The sequence below is a fragment of the Plodia interpunctella genome, unplaced genomic scaffold, assembly GCF_027563975.2.
Source record: "Plodia interpunctella isolate USDA-ARS_2022_Savannah unplaced genomic scaffold, ilPloInte3.2 Pint_0, whole genome shotgun sequence".
NCBI lineage: Eukaryota > Metazoa > Arthropoda > Insecta > Lepidoptera > Pyralidae > Plodia > Plodia interpunctella.
In genome coordinates this window covers 113,884-129,376 of record NW_026525650.1, presented here as the reverse complement: position 1 = coordinate 129,376, position 15,493 = coordinate 113,884, and the positions used below count along the sequence as shown (strand labels likewise).

The window sequence follows — 15,493 nt, the reverse complement described above, 5'->3', positions numbered from 1 at the left end:
TCGGAGTTATGGGAACAACAAACCTCCACGACTCCGACGCGGCTATAATGGTGTTCCTCTCTCATTCGCCCTTCCAAAACGGAAGGGGAATGGAGCGAACCCTTACGGGGGGAGCTTCACCGAGCTCGCACTCTCCGTCCAAAAGGGGAGGCGCACGGAACACATCGTGCGCCTTCAACCCGGAGGGTCGTATGCCGGGCAGCGGAAAACCCGCTACCGCCACCCGACCGACCCTCGTTATGGGGGTAGCAAGTACCGAGCAAAAGCCCGGCGCCTGCGCCCCGGGCGCCGGCGACGGATGGCCAGGTCGGCAGTTACCTCCCGGTCTCTTTCCGCCGCCTCTTTGCGGAGCATTACTGACTCCGCAAAGACCTGCATCGCCGCCCACGACGTCTCGCTGCCGACCATAGATCGAACCACAGAAGGCAGCGAGAGGTCGTCTCCAATGGCAGCACGCAATATGGAGCGCTCTTCAGCCCACGCCGAACAACTGTCCAGCGTGTGCTGGGCGTCCTCATCGGGACAGTCGTCGCAGTGGTGGCACCGGGCAGTCGGTTCCCGACCCGCTATCCGACACAGATATCCTCCGAAACAACCATGTCCGGAGAGTATCTGCGTCAGGCGGAACGACAGGACTCCGTGCTGCCTGGCCAACCACTGTAGCAGAACCGGACGGACTGCCCCGATGGTTCTGCTGCCCGCACTGGGCTCCTCCAGCCTTCCGACCCACTCTAATGCTGTGCGCTGCCGCAACTCCTCGCGAAGCGCAGTAACTTCACGAGGTGCCAACCGGACGTCCTGAGACCGCGCCTCCTTGCGTTGAAAATAAAGTGACGCAAGGGCCCTCGCGTCAATGTCCCAGGGCACACATCCGGCTAGCACACACGCCGCCTCATGGGAGATTGTGCGATACCCTCTTATGGCCCTGATCGCCATCACCCTCTGCGGTTTACGCAGAAGGGCGATATTCCGGCTATTCAGGGCGTCGGCCCAAACAGGAGAACCGTATAAGGCCATCGATCGCACAACCCCCAAGTATAGGCTCCTGCAATGCGCCTCAGGACCGCCCAAATTAGGCAAGAGTCGCGACAGCGCACCAGCCGCAGCCACTAACCTCGGCCCGAGTCGCTCAAACCTAACCTAACCTAACCTAACCTAACCTAACCTAACCTAACCTAACCTAACCTAACCTAACCTAACCTAACCTTTTTTTTTTTTTTTTTTTTTTTTTTTTTTTTTTGTTTTTTTTTTTTTTTTTTTTGTTTTCGCAGGGGAATGCATTTACGCACTGAGTGTGGGACTCCTGGGCCGCTATCCAGCCCAGACTACCCACTAAACCCCTGCGGGTGCCATCGGCCGCTTTACAGGGAGGCGCCTCGGATCTATCTAACACAAGACGCCTCAGCGACTGGCCGGTCTCTTTCGCCAGAGACCGGACTCACCATTCTCAGGGGCCCACCGACACCTGGTGGACCCCTGCCGTCGGGTGGGACTAGTCCCACCGATTTAGGGGGGCGCCTGCAGGCGCGCAAGGTAGCGCCTGCGTCGCACCCCCGTCCGCCTTCTGCGGATCGGCTCCGCGAGGGGGTGGTCCTCGCGGTTCCTTTCCTCGGCCTCCCTCTGTGACATAACAGTCTCACAGAAGGAGGCCACTGCCGCCCAGGCTCCGTCACTCCCGAGCATCGCATTGACGACACTCGGGAGCGACAGATCCACTCCACCGAGCACTGCCACCAGATCGTGGCGCTGCCGACTCCACCTGGGACACTGCTCTAGAACATGTTGAGCAGTGTCCCGAGCCTCGCCACAATCGTGGCAGACCGGCTCGGTCTCCCGCTGGGCCACGCGGTGCAAGTACTCACCGAAGCAGCCATGCCCGGTGAGCACCTGCGTCATGCGGAAGGTGAGAGGCTTGCGCCGCCTCAACATCCATCTCTCCAGGACCTGGCGCAGGGCCTCCACTGTGCGTACACCGTACGTTGCCCGCGCCAGGTCTGCCTCCCACCTCCGCATGAGTTCCGCTTGCCCTCGCAAGCGGACCCGCCGGACCATCTCAGGCGAGGGGTGCTCGCCGATTTCCCTCCTGTTCGCCACAAAGTGGTAAACCTCGGCGAGCACCTCCGCCACCAACTCCCACGGCGGGTCGCCCGCGAGGGCTGTGGCCGCAGAGAACGCCACTGTACGGTACCCCCGTATCGCCCTTACCGCGATCACCTTCTGCGCCTGCCGGAGAAGGCGCTTATTCTCCGCGGCAAGGGCGTCCACCCAAACGGGGGCGCCGTACATCGCCATACTCCGGCACACGCCGGAGTACAGCTTCCGTACAGCGTCGCTGGGCCCACCCAGATTGGGCAGGAGTCGGCCCAGCGACGCAGCCGTCCTGATGATCCTTTGCCCCAGCTCTCGGAAGTGGGGGACAAAGGACCATCTCCCGTCGAGGATGAGGCCCAGGTATTTCATCTGGGCACTCACCCTCAACTCCTCATGACCCACCTGGAGGCGCGCCCCTGGGGGAGGTCCTCGCGCCCGGGCCCCGCGGAAGAGGAGGACTTCGGTCTTATCCAGTCGGACCCGAAGCCCCAGCCTCTCTATGCGGCCGACCAAAAGGGCGAGGCCCGTTTCGGCCAGCCGCGCCGCCTCACCGAAATTCGCACCCCGGGACGTGAAGAGAGTGTCATCCGCATAGCAGATGACACCCGTCCCGGGGGGAAGCCGGCACCGCAGGACCCAATCGTATGCGATGTCCCACAGGATAGGGCCGAGAATCGACCCCTGCGGGACACCGCACCCGACGCCCCGCCGGACCATTTGACCTCCCCTGTCCTCGTACAGGACGACCCGCTCCTCCAGGTACGCCCCCAACAGCCCCCGCAGGTACGAGGGCACTCCGAAGTACCGGAGCGCCTCCCGTATTACACAGTGCGGGATACTGTTGAAGGCGTTGGCGATGTCTAACGACGTCGCCAGGGTCACCTCGCCTTCTCGATCCGCCTCCTCCGTCACCGACCGCAGACGCCTGAGGGCGTCGATGGTGGACCCCTTGGCCCGGAATCCGTACTGCACGTCAGAGAGACGCGGTCCCGGGCCTTCCTCCACATGCCGAACGAGGCGAGAGGCCACAACGCTCTCTAGGGCCTTCCCAGCCTCGCTCAGCAGGACCAGAGGTCGCACCGCCGAAGCCGAGTCCAAGGGCCGGCTCCCCTTCGGAATAAGGCAGAGCCGGCCCTCCTTCCATAATTTCGGGAACTGCCCCTCTCGCAGACAGCGGTTGAGCAGCCCCCGAAACTCCTCCCCGAGGTGCACGAGAATCAGCGCAAGCACTTTCCCGTGCACCCCGTCTGGACCCGGTGCCCTCTTCCTTGTCTGGAGGCGGTCGAGGACCACCTCCATTTCGACGTCGGTGACGGGAGGCGGATCCGCCTCCACCTCTTCTCCCTCCGCGTCAGGCGGCTGTCGGGCCATCCTCGGAGGAGAAAACCCTCGCGGATTGCCGGGGAATAGATCCCCGACAATCTCCCCCAGCAGAGCTGGCTGAAGGGTCTCCGTTAGCGGGGTCGCCTGTGGGCGCAATTTGTCTCGCGCCCACTTATACGGCCGGCCCCATGGGTCTCTTTCGATACCCTCCACCAGCTCCTCGAAGGCTTCCTCCTTGGCCCGACCGATGGCCAGCTGCAGCTCCTTACGGTTTTCCACATACACCGCATACAGCTGACCATCCCTCTCCTCGTCCCGGGGACTGCGCCGCCTGCTTCGACTATAGGCCCTTCGGGCCGCGTTGCAGGCGACGCGAAGGGCGGCAATCTCCGCCGACCACCAATAGACCGCCCGCCTAGGGGGGGCTCGACCTACGCTTGGCATGGCCGCCCGGCACACCGCTGTGAAAGCGTCGCCGAGACGGTCAGCCGCGTCGTCCACCCCCATTCCGTCTAGAGGCGGGAGGCTCCAGCGGCCGACGATGGCCGCCTCTTCCGCCAGCTCCCGGTCAAGCCGCGTAAGGGCCCAACGCGGGAACCGGCTGCGCACCCGGGACGATGATGCCGCCTGACATTGGGGGGCGGCCGACACCTCGAACCGAATATACAAGTGGTCCGAGAGTGTCTCCACCCCCCCTTCCACCCTCCAGTCCGACACGGAGCGCGCGGCGGAGGGGGTGGCGAACGTCAGGTCCACCACCGATCCGCCCGTCCGTCGCACGCACGTGTGGGCTGTCCCCCTGTTTAGGAGAGACAGCCCGGCGGCCAGCGCCCACTCTTCCACCTTTCGCCCCTTGGGCTCCGTGGCCGGGTTCCCCCACGCCGTTGATTTGGCGTTGAAGTCACCGGCCACGAAGACCTTTAGGGGCGCTAACCGCCTTATCTCCGGCCCCAGGGCATCCAAGAACCGCTCCAGGGCCGGCAAATCCCGGTTCGGGGAGAAGTAAACACCAATTATGGCGTACTCTCCCCGAACCGCCACCACAAAGCCGTTCCCTCTCTTCTTAATCGCGAGGGGAGGGGCGGCACCAGGCCTAGCCACGATGGCCACGAGGTCATCCAGATCCCCCGCCCAGTGGGGCAGGGAGGGAACCGCGTACGGCTCCGCGACCACCGCGACATCCAAATCCCACTCCGCCATGGATTGCAGGAGGAGATCCTGCGCCCTAGCGGAGTGGTTGAGGTTGGCCTGGAGGAAGGTGACCCCCATCACTCCTCCATTTGGCCGACTGGCGCCTCCCCTTGCCTTCCCTCGCGCGGAGGAGGGGACGGCCCTTTCCCTCGGATCGGGGGTGGGTTGCAGGCCCTACCCCCCATCACGTGGCCCGCCGGCTTGCCGGCGTCGCGGCATACCGCGCAGCGGGGCTCCGCTGTGCAGGAGGCGGACAAATGCCCTGCCTCCCCGCACCTATAGCAGAGCCGGCTGCGGTCCGTCTGCGAGGGGCACAGCGATGCGGTGTGCCCCTTCCCCATGCACTTGTAGCAGTGCATGGGGCGCGCCTCCAGGTGCCGGAGCTGCACTCGACTCCAGCCTACCGTGAGGCTGCCCGCCTCGATCAGCTTTTTAGCCGTCGTGACCGGGCAGCGCATCAGGGCAGAGCCAGAGCCCCGCCAGTCTGAGCGGATTTCACCCACCCAGACCTGGTCCTCCGTGCAGCTCCCGGCTTGCGCGACCGCAGCCTTTATCCGCTGCGCCGTTGCCGCATCATTCAGGCCCGTCACGCGGAAGTCCGCGGTTTTGACGGGCCTGGAAACGTCCGCGACGCCGGAAAGGGCCGCCTTCAAGGCCGATGCAAGCGCATCTGCCTTGTCTGAGTTGGAGGGGCCAGAGACCTCGATTAGCCTCGCTCCGGTCGCACTCGGGCGAATCCGAAGCGAGCCGATTCCTAGCCCCTCCAGGCTCACCGCCTGCTCGGCCTTAAGGAGGGCGGAGCTGTATGTGGCCCCTTTTTGCGCTGCCTCCGGCTGTAACTTGAGAATTACAGCCGAGGAGCTAGGGGCCGACAGCTTGGCCGCCCTCGCTGGCGCCGCCCTGGGGGGTGCCTTGGGCGCCGTTGCAGTGGCCTTTGTTGGGGCCGCCGCCGGTCGCTCCGCAGGTTTGGGCTGGGACTTCTTTCCCACGCCCTTCCCCTTCCCCCTCCTCCCCCGGACTTCGACCCAGGGGAGCTCCGGGCATTCGTCGACCACAGCTGTTGAGGTCGACGGCCCGAAGGGCCCCCACTCTGTCACTCCCCCAGCACCTACCCCCTTACAACCCCGCCTCTCAGAGGCCGGGCGTGCAGGGGCCCGAACCTCCAACTCCACCACCGGCTGCTCAAGCCGCGGCGCCGGACCCAGACCGGAGGCCCGATCAATGGCCGTCCTTGCAGCCCTCGCCACCTCGGAGTTGTCACCTGCCAGAGGTGGACGAGTGGCACTCCGAGGACACCCAGCCAGTCCTAGCGCTGCCAGACGGCCATCAATCAATCTGGCCATCCTCTGCTCCAGCTCATCCTCCACTGGAGCAGCCTGCCGCTGCACCGTCCGCGCAGCCTGAGCAGCCTCACGGCGAGCCTCCTCGAACCCCCGGCGGAGCGCAGCGACCTCAGCCTTCATAATGGCCACCTCCCTTTGGAGGCGACCATTATCGGCCTTAAGGCGTCGAACTTCGTCCGACTCGCTGCGCGCCACCAGGGTGTCCACGATATCCCTGATATCCGAGGAGGCCCGCATAATTTTAGAGTTGAAGCCCCCCTTGAGGGCGGCAGTCTTTCCGACGAGGCTGGTTATTATACCCAGCCTCTCCACCGCAGTGGCCATGAGTCCATCAGCACCCATGGCCCCAAAGTCCCGCGCATCAATGGGGGCCACCACCACATCATCGTCCCCACCACTCGGGGGTCCTCCCCTCCGGAAGGCCCGAGCCCCTAGAGAGGCCGAGAAGGAAGCCTCGGCATCCTCCTCTTGACTCCTCCTCGCCTCAGCCCGGGCCCTCGTCAGGTGCGAGGCACCCCGGGCCTTGCCCCTCTTCGCCACTGACTGTGCCCGTGGCACACCGACCTCAGTGTCGGTGCCGGAACCAGTCGCCACCTCAGAATAGAGGCGCTTGTTGCCCAGCACCGACTCCGACAACGAGGTGATGGAGCCCGCACTTCCCATCAGGCTCCCCATCCTCTTTTGGCCCACAGCGAGGCCACTCCCGTCGGTTTCCTCCCCAGCGGAATGTTCAGACCCTGAACATTCCATTTCCCCCCTTCCCTTTGTTTGGCCCTGAGAAGGGCCTTTTGGGTGGCCCTGAGAAGGGCCTTTTGGGTGGCCCTGAGAAGGGCCTTTTGGGTGGCCCTGAGAAGGGCCTTTTTTCAGGAAACGCCCGCGGGCGTCCCTCATTATTTGGTCATTATACGACATTCTTCACAGTTCGCAAATTGCTCCTTCTGCACAGTGCACTTTAGCCGTCGGCCTAACCACTCCGTTACGGTGGTTAGGACGCGACGTTGCCCGGGGAACGCGACGTGGACGCAAGCACTGTGGGGTGGTTCCCCAACCTAACCTAACCTAACCTAACCTAACCTAACCTAACCTAACCTAACCTAACCTAACCTAACCTAACCTAACCTAACCTAACCTAACCTAACCTAACCTAACCTAACCTAACCTAACCTAACCTAACCTAACCTAACCTTTTTTTTTTTTTTTTTTTTTTTCGAGTGGAAAAAGACCTTCGTCTTGCCGTCTAGCCGCGGGAAGCCAGACGGGTATGTGGGGCATGAACCCACTAAAAAACCACCCGGTGTTCATACTCGGCCGCTTTTGTCGGAGTTATGGGAACAACAAACCTCCACGACTCCGACGCGGCTATAATGGTGTTCCTCTCTCATTCGCCCTTCCAAAACGGAAGGGGAATGGAGCGAACCCTTACGGGGGGAGCTTCACCGAGCTCGCACTCTCCGTCCAAAAGGGGGAGGCGCACGGAACACATCGTGCGCCTTCAACCCGGAGGGTCGTATGCCGGGCAGCGGAAAACCCGCTACCGCCACCCGACCGACCCTCGTTATGGGGGTAGCAAGTACCGAGCAAAAGCCCGGCGCCTGCGCCCCGGGCGCCGGCGACGGATGGCCAGGTCGGCAGTTACCTCCCGGTCTCTTTCCGCCGCCTCTTTGCGGAGCATTACTGACTCCGCAAAGACCTGCATCGCCGCCCACGACGTCTCGCTGCCGACCATAGATCGAACCACAGAAGGCAGCGAGAGGTCGTCTCCAATGGCAGCACGCAATATGGAGCGCTCTTCAGCCCACGCCGAACAACTGTCCAGCGTGTGCTGGGCGTCCTCATCGGGACAGTCGTCGCAGTGGTGGCACCGGGCAGTCGGTTCCCGACCCGCTATCCGACACAGATATCCTCCGAAACAACCATGTCCGGAGAGTATCTGCGTCAGGCGGAACGACAGGACTCCGTGCTGCCTGGCCAACCACTGTAGCAGAACCGGACGGACTGCCCCGATGGTTCTGCTGCCCGCACTGGGCTCCTCCAGCCTTCCGACCCACTCTAATGCTGTGCGCTGCCGCAACTCCTCGCGAAGCGCAGTAACTTCACGAGGTGCCAACCGGACGTCCTGAGACCGCGCCTCCTTGCGTTGAAAATAAAGTGACGCAAGGGCCCTCGCGTCAATGTCCCAGGGCACACATCCGGCTAGCACACACGCCGCCTCATGGGAGATTGTGCGATACCCTCTTATGGCCCTGATCGCCATCACCCTCTGCGGTTTACGCAGAAGGGCGATATTCCGGCTATTCAGGGCGTCGGCCCAAACAGGAGAACCGTATAAGGCCATCGATCGCACAACCCCCAAGTATAGGCTCCTGCAATGCGCCTCAGGACCGCCCAAATTAGGCAAGAGTCGCGACAGCGCACCAGCCGCAGCCACTAACCTCGGCCCGAGTCGCTCAAAGTGGGCGCCGAAGCTCCATTTGCCATCGAGGACAATGCCCAAATAGCGCATTGCCGGCTCGATGGACAGCTTGACTCCGCACACCGTCAAGCTAAGGCCGGGAGGGGGCGCCCTCCGAGGACCGTGAAAACACAAAACCTCGGTCTTATTGAGCGCCACCTCCAAGCCCAGCAAGCGGATGCGTCGCACCACCTGAGCGACTCCAGCCGTCGCCAGCGCAACCGCCTCCCCGATTGTCGTGCCGCGGGCGGTCACCAGGGTGTCATCGGCATAGCATATGACGTCAACACCCCGGAGATTCGCCCCCCGCAGCACCCAATCGTACCCGATGTTCCACAGGAGCGGGCCAAGGACCGACCCCTGTGGAACACCGCGACTCACCGCCGCCTCCTGCCATCCATCCCTTCCAGGGTAGATGATACGCCGCTCCGAGAGATAGTCTCCTATTATGCTACGCAGGTAGAGAGGCACGCCATGATACCGCAGTGCCTCTCCAATGCAGGCCCAGGGGATGGTGTTAAAAGCGTTGGAGATGTCCAAAGACACCCCCAAAACAACCTCACCCCGGGCAACTGCATCCTGCGTCAGAGATCTGACTCTCAGAACGGCGTCAATCGTCGACCGGCCCCGGCGGAACCCAAACTGCTGGTCGGACAAGTCCGGACCAACTTCCTCGAGATGCTTGACGAGCCGAGCAGAAACTACTCTTTCGAATAGCTTCACCAGCTCGTCAAGCAACACGAGGGGCCGAAACGCCGACGGTGAATCCGCCGGGCGCCCCTCCTTCTTGAGGAGCACCAGCCTACCGACCTTCCACGAGGCCGGAACTGAGCCTCGAGCGAGGCAAGCACTAAAAAGGCTCCGCACTCGCTGCTCCAGCACATCCTCTTCGAGGGCGAGGACGATAACCCGGCCGGGTATTCCATCGGGACCAGGAGCCGTGTTTTTCTCGCGCAGCCTAAGTACCGCTGCGCCCAGCTCGTCACTGGTCACCTCTGGAACCCGACCGACCTCCCCGCCCCCCTCGGCCAGAGACGCGGACATGCTGGGAGGCTCAAAATCCTCCTGGGGCGGGAATAGGGCGGCCACAACCCTGTCCAGAAACTCCGGCTGGAGACTCTGCGTCAGTGGGGGGGCATACGGGCGGAGTTTATCTCTCACTGCCTTGTATGGCCTTCCCCACGGGTCGCGATTGAGGGTCTCCAGCAACTCTTTCCTGGCCAGAGCCTTAGCCTCCGCTATTCCCACCCTCAAAGCCTCCGCGGCCTGTCGGTAGGCTGAGTGCAGCTCATCTTCCAAGGCCTGGTTTCGACGCCTCCTCCTCCGCTGCCGAGTGTATCGACGCCTGGCAGCCACACAGGTTGCACGCAACTGTGTGAGCTCGCCAGTCCACCAGTACACCCAGCGACGAGGAGGACGCGAGCTGACTCTGGGCATGGAGGCATCGCAGATGCTGACCATAGATTCCCTGAACCAGCTCGCCTCACCCTCGACGTCAGCCTCTTCCGGCGTACAAAACCAGGACTGGATGGCTGCAGCTTCCCGCAGCAGCTCCTTATCGAGCTTCTTGAGCTGCCACCTTGGACCGCACCGGTCCGGGGGGCGGCTTGGACCAACATGTGCAGCTGACGATGCGGAGACATCAAACCGGATATACCGATGATCTGATAAAGTCTCCGCATCCTCAACCACATGCCAACCCTGGACACGGTTCGCCAGGATGGGGCTCGCAAACGTCACATCGACTATGGAGCCCCCCCGCAACCGCACACACGTGTCTGCCGCACCCCGGTTAACCACGCTCAGGCCGACCGCAATAAGCCACTCCTCTAAAACCTCACCACGCCCACACGTCGCCGGAGACCCCCACGCCGTGGACTTGGCGTTGAGATCCCCCGCAACCAGGACGAGGCGAGGGTGACTCCTGCGCACCACGACCTCTACTTCAGCAAGGAACGCCTCGAACTCGCCAAGTGTGCGGTTAGGAGAGAAGTAGACTCCCATCACAACCACATCACCCAGTCGAGCCGAGACGAACCCGCTGCCGCAGACTACACCCTCAAAGGGCGTCGACCCTGCCCGCGATACAATGGCCACATGACCCTCGTGGTCACCGGCCCAACTGTCACTCCTCGGAATGAAGTAGGGTTCGGTGACCACGGCATAATTAACCGACCACTGCGCCATGCTCTGGTAGAAAAGATCCTGAGCCCTGGCGCAGTGGTTGAGGTTACACTGCAACCACTTGTTGGCCATCAGCGGTTTGCCATTGTCTCCTCCCGCTCAGCAGTGTGTGGCTGCACAGCCAACTGCGACTGCCCGATGGCAGCCGCCCGCGGCCTCCTTCCTCTCTGCCGTTGTGGACGGGCAACACACGCCTTACCGCCCACCCTGTGATCAGCACGCCTGCCAGCCTCTGCACATACTGTGCAGCGGGGCGCACTGTCACAATCCCGGGCCAAGTGTCCAGTGGAGCCACACCTATAGCACAGTCCACTGCGGTCGACCTCTGCGGTGCATTCCTCCCTCACATGACCTGTTTCCAGGCATCGGAAGCACCGCAGGGGCTTCGGCGGAAGCACTATGACTTTCGTCGAAACCCAACCAACCACAAGTGGGCCGGCCATCACCTTCCTGGCCACCTCCACTGGACACCTGACCCAGGCCGTGCCCTTCCCGGAGCGACCAAGCCGGATTTCACCGACCCGAACAGCATCCACAGCACATCCACCAACGCCAGCGACTGCTGCCTGCACTTCCTCCTGCGAGGCAGAGTCGTCCAAACCCAGGACTCGAAGCTCAGCACACTTGACCGGACGAGATACCTTGACCGTGGCTGCGTCCAAGACTTCTCCAAGCCTCTTGGCAAGGGCGTCCGCTTTGGCACCACGGTCGAGGCCCGGAATCTCAAGTAGCCGAGCTCCAGTCCTGGCCGCCCTAATGGAGATCCCTCCAATGCCCAGCTCACTCATCCGAAGCTTGCTTTTGGCATCGGAGAGAACCTCTTTATAAGTCACCCCTCGCTTTTGCGCATCTGGCTGCAGTTGTATCAAAACTGCAGCCGAGCGGGGGGGACGCAATTTGGGCTGCAACTGCGCCTGTCGTCCTTTGGGCCTCTGGGACACCTGGCTTGCCGCTTCAGCACGGCCCTGCACAGGTTTCGGCACCTTTCTGGACCTCCTGGTCACCTTTACCCAGCCTTCATCCTGTTGGGTCTCTGGGTGGGAGCCGGCTGCCAGAGAGGCCAATCGTTCCGCGTGTGCAGAGGCAGCTGGCGCTTCCTTTCCTGCCTTCTTTTTCTTCCTCTTTTTCTTCTTCTCCACTTTCTGAGGAGGCTGCGGTGCCAGCACCATCACCCTTGCACCCGGAGCTGCAGATTCACTGGGCACCATCGGCTCATCAGACTGAGTGCAGGACCGTCGGCGCTCCTCCGCCACAGCTTTGCGGGCAACCTCCGCGACAATCCGCTCTAAGTCGCCGCGCATGACCGGTGCATCTACGGACGCTACCTTCTCCGGAGCATTTCTTTGCCACAAATTGACCTCGGCCCTCAGGTCAGCCACCTCACGGCGCAACTCCTCCACTAAAGAGGATAGCTTAGAATTTTCCTCCCGCATTTGCCGATTCTCGGCCTGCAATTTGCTCATCTCTTCAGTGGAGGAGCGTTTAATTAAAGCCTCCACGGCTACCGAGACAGAGACAGCTGCCTGCTTGAGCTCCTTGACGAAGGTGCCCTTAAGGTTGCCAGACTTAGTGGCCACAGTCCTGATAAGGGCAACCTCAGCCTCCACCTTCTCTTTAATTTGGCCAGCAGGCAGCTTTTCATACTCTGCTGTCAGAGCCTCAGCTGACTTCATCTCCTGCTCAGGCGCCCTTAGGGTGCGTGCCTTCTTAGCAGCCCGCACTACCTGTGCCTCTGCATCTAAAAGGAACTCCTGACGTTTAAGAGCCAGCAGTTCCTCCTTAGCTTTAGCAAGCCCAACATATTCACCGGTGGTGGGCGGTCTCCCCCGCGTGCGAGTACCCCGCGCCCTCCGCGAAGTCGATGGCTTGACCGACATTGCCTCCGGAACATTCTCTACCTCACTCTCGCTCCCCGAAAGGGCAGTGCCCATCGAAGAATCGGACTCCGAGGTCGCCCCCTCTACTTCTCGCTCCTTCTTGCCTTGACGACATCCTTCTTTTAAATTTTTTATAATTTTAGACTCCATAAAAGTTCCCACGAGTATGGGGGAAAAAACAAGTCCACCCGAGCAGTGCCCCCTGTGCCCGGGTAAGCCTACCGGGGTAACCCACCAGAGTGTCGGCCGGTACTCTGGCGGGAGGAACGCTAACGACTGGTCTACCCTCCAGTCACGCATCCCCTCACGGCGTCCCCGCCGCTTGGGATTAGGGGTGATTTTTGAAGAGGTTGTCTTCCTCGTAGGCCGGGCGGTTAAGCCAAGCCTCCCGTCCCCAGAGTGAATCTCTGGGATTACGGGTAGCGTAACCTAACCTAACCTAACCTAACCTAACCTAACCTAACCTAACCTAACCTAACCTAACCTAACCTAACCTAACCTAACCTAACCTAACCTAACCTAACCTAACCTAACCTAACCTAACCTAACCTAACCTAACCTAACCTAACCTAACCTAACCTAACCTAACCTAACCTAACCTTTTTTTTTTTTTTTTTTTTTTTTGTTTTCGCAGGGGAATGCATTTACGCACTGAGTGTGGGACTCCTGGGCAGCTAATCGGCCCAGACTACCCACTAAACCCCTGCGGATGCCATCGGCCGCTTTACAAAGAGGCGCCTCGGATCTAACTAGCACAAGGCGCCTCAGCGACTGGCCGGTCTCTTTCACCAGAGACCGGACTCTCCACTCTCAGGGGCCCTCCGACATCTGGAGGACCCCTGCCGCCGGGTGGGACTTCTGTCCCACCGATTCAGGGGGGGCGCCCGCAGGCGCGCCCCCAACCACCAAGGCGAGCCGCACGCCATCCAGTCCGGAAGCAGACCGGAGGCAGCGGCTCTCCGTCTTATTCGGCCGCAGAGGATAGGGACAGCGGCGCACCGTAATACCGGCAGTCCTCCTCCTCTGCGGCCCCACCGACCACCATGCCTGCGCCATGGCCGCGCCTCATTCGGCCGCAGAGGATAGGGACAGCGGCGCACCGTAATACCGGCAGTCCTCCTCCTCTGCGGCCCCACCGACCACCATGTTTGCGCCATGGCCGCGCCTGGTCGCGGAGGATAGGGAGAGCGGCGCACCGTAATACCAACCCCTCCTCTTCCCCCGCGACCCCTACCACGGCTGTAAGAGTAGAGGGCTTAGCCCCCTTCTCTCACAGCCACTGAGCCAATTGGCTCTCCAACCTGGGTTACCCGACATGGGTAACCCACCACCAGTTGCCAGGACATTTGCCAACGGCTAACAAGACCCCTAAACGGGGAGTTATTAACCGTCGCCCAGGGTGCACCAGCCCAATAACTTGTCAGCCGCCGCTATCACCGAATCAAAGATCAAGTGACAGAAGCAAACCTTCAAATCATCGAGCCAACGTGGAGGTTTCCTGACAGTAGCACCCCAACCTAACCTAACCTAACCTAACCTAACCTAACCTAACCTTTTTTTTTTTTTTTTTTTTTTTTTTTTTTTTTTTTTTTTTTTTTTTTTTTTTTTTTTTTTTTTTTTTTTTTTTTTTTTTTTTTTTTTTTTGTTTTCGCAGGGGAATGCATTTACGCACTGAGTGTGGGACTCCTGGGCCGCTATCCAGCCCAGACTACCCACTAAACCCCTGCGGGTGCCATCGGCCGCTTTACAGGGAGGCGCCTCGGATCTATCTAACACAAGACGCCTCAGCGACTGGCCGGTCTCTTTCGCCAGAGACCGGACTCACCATTCTCAGGGGCCCACCGACACCTGGTGGACCCCTGCCGACGGGTGGGACTTTAGTCCCACCGATTACGGAGGCGCTTGCAAGCGCGCAAGGTAGCGCCTGCGTCGCACCCCCGTCCGCCTTCTGCGGATCGGCTCCGCGAGGGGGTGGTCCTCGCGGTTCCTTTCCTCGGCCTCCCTCTGTGACATAACAGTCTCACAGAAGGAGGCCACTGCCGCCCAGGCTCCGTCACTCCCGAGCATCGCATTGACGACACTCGGGAGCGACAGGTCCGCTCCACCAAGCGCTGCCACCAGATCGTGGCGCTGCCGACTCCATCTGGAACACTGCTCTAGGACATGTTGAGCAGTGTCCTCAGCCTCGCCACAATCATGGCATACAGGCTCAGACTCCCTCTGGGCCACGCGGTGCAGATACACACCGAAGCAGCCGTGCCCGGTGAGTATCTGCGTCACGCGGAAGGTGAGAGGCTTGCGTCTTCTCAGCATCCACCTCTCCAGGACCTGACGGAGGGCCCCTACTGTGCGTACACCATACTCTGCCCGCGCCAGGTCCGCCTCCCACCTCCGCATGAGTTCCTCTTGCCCTCGCAATCGAACCCGCCGGATGACCTCCACCGTGGGGTGCTCGCCGATCTCCCTCCTGTTTGCCACAAAGTGGTACACCTCGGCGAGCACCTCCGCCACTAACTCCCATGGCGGGTCGCCCGCAAGGGCTGTGGCCGCAGAGAACGCCACTGTACGGTACCCCCGTATCACCCTTAGCGCGATCACCTTCTGCGCCTGCCGCAGAAGGCGTTTATTCGTCGCGTCAAGGGCGTCCACCCAAATGGGGGCCCCGTACATCGCCATACTCCGACACACGCCAGAGTACAGCCTCCTCACGGCGTCACTGGGTCCACCCAGATTTGGAAGGAGTCGGCCCAGTGACGCAGCCGCCCTGACTATCCTCGGCCCCAGCTCGCGAAAGTGGGGGCCGAAGGACCATCTTCCGTCAAGGATGAGACCCAGATATTTCATCTGAGTACTCACCCTCAACTCCTCATGACCCACCTGGAGGCGCGCCCCTGGGGGAGGTCCCCGCGTCCGGGCCCCGCGGAAGAGGAGGACTTCGGTCTTATCCAGACGGACCCGAAGCCCTAGCCTCTCTATGCGGCCGACCAAAAGGGCAAGGCCCATTTCAGCCAACCGCGCCGCCTCGCCGAAAT

At 61.5% G+C, this 15,493-nt stretch overlaps 2 protein-coding genes across 2 annotated transcripts; one reads left to right on the top strand and one right to left on the bottom strand.

Moving 5' to 3' along the window:
* Positions 1–4,682: 4,682 nt before the first annotated feature.
* LOC128682664 (uncharacterized) lies at positions 4,683–6,698 on the bottom strand. The gene has a single exon (XM_053767536.1). It carries the CDS (start codon positions 6,696–6,698, stop codon positions 4,683–4,685), a length of 2,016 nt encoding a protein of 671 aa, XP_053623511.1.
* A 474-nt stretch (positions 6,699–7,172) lies between these two features.
* On the top strand, positions 7,173–8,168 carry LOC135310062 (uncharacterized). Its single transcript, XM_064437052.1, has one exon. The coding sequence runs from the start codon at positions 7,274–7,276 to the stop codon at positions 8,066–8,068; it is 795 nt and encodes a 264-aa protein (XP_064293122.1). The 5' UTR covers positions 7,173–7,273; the 3' UTR covers positions 8,069–8,168.
* The last annotated feature ends 7,325 nt before the right edge of the window (positions 8,169–15,493 follow it).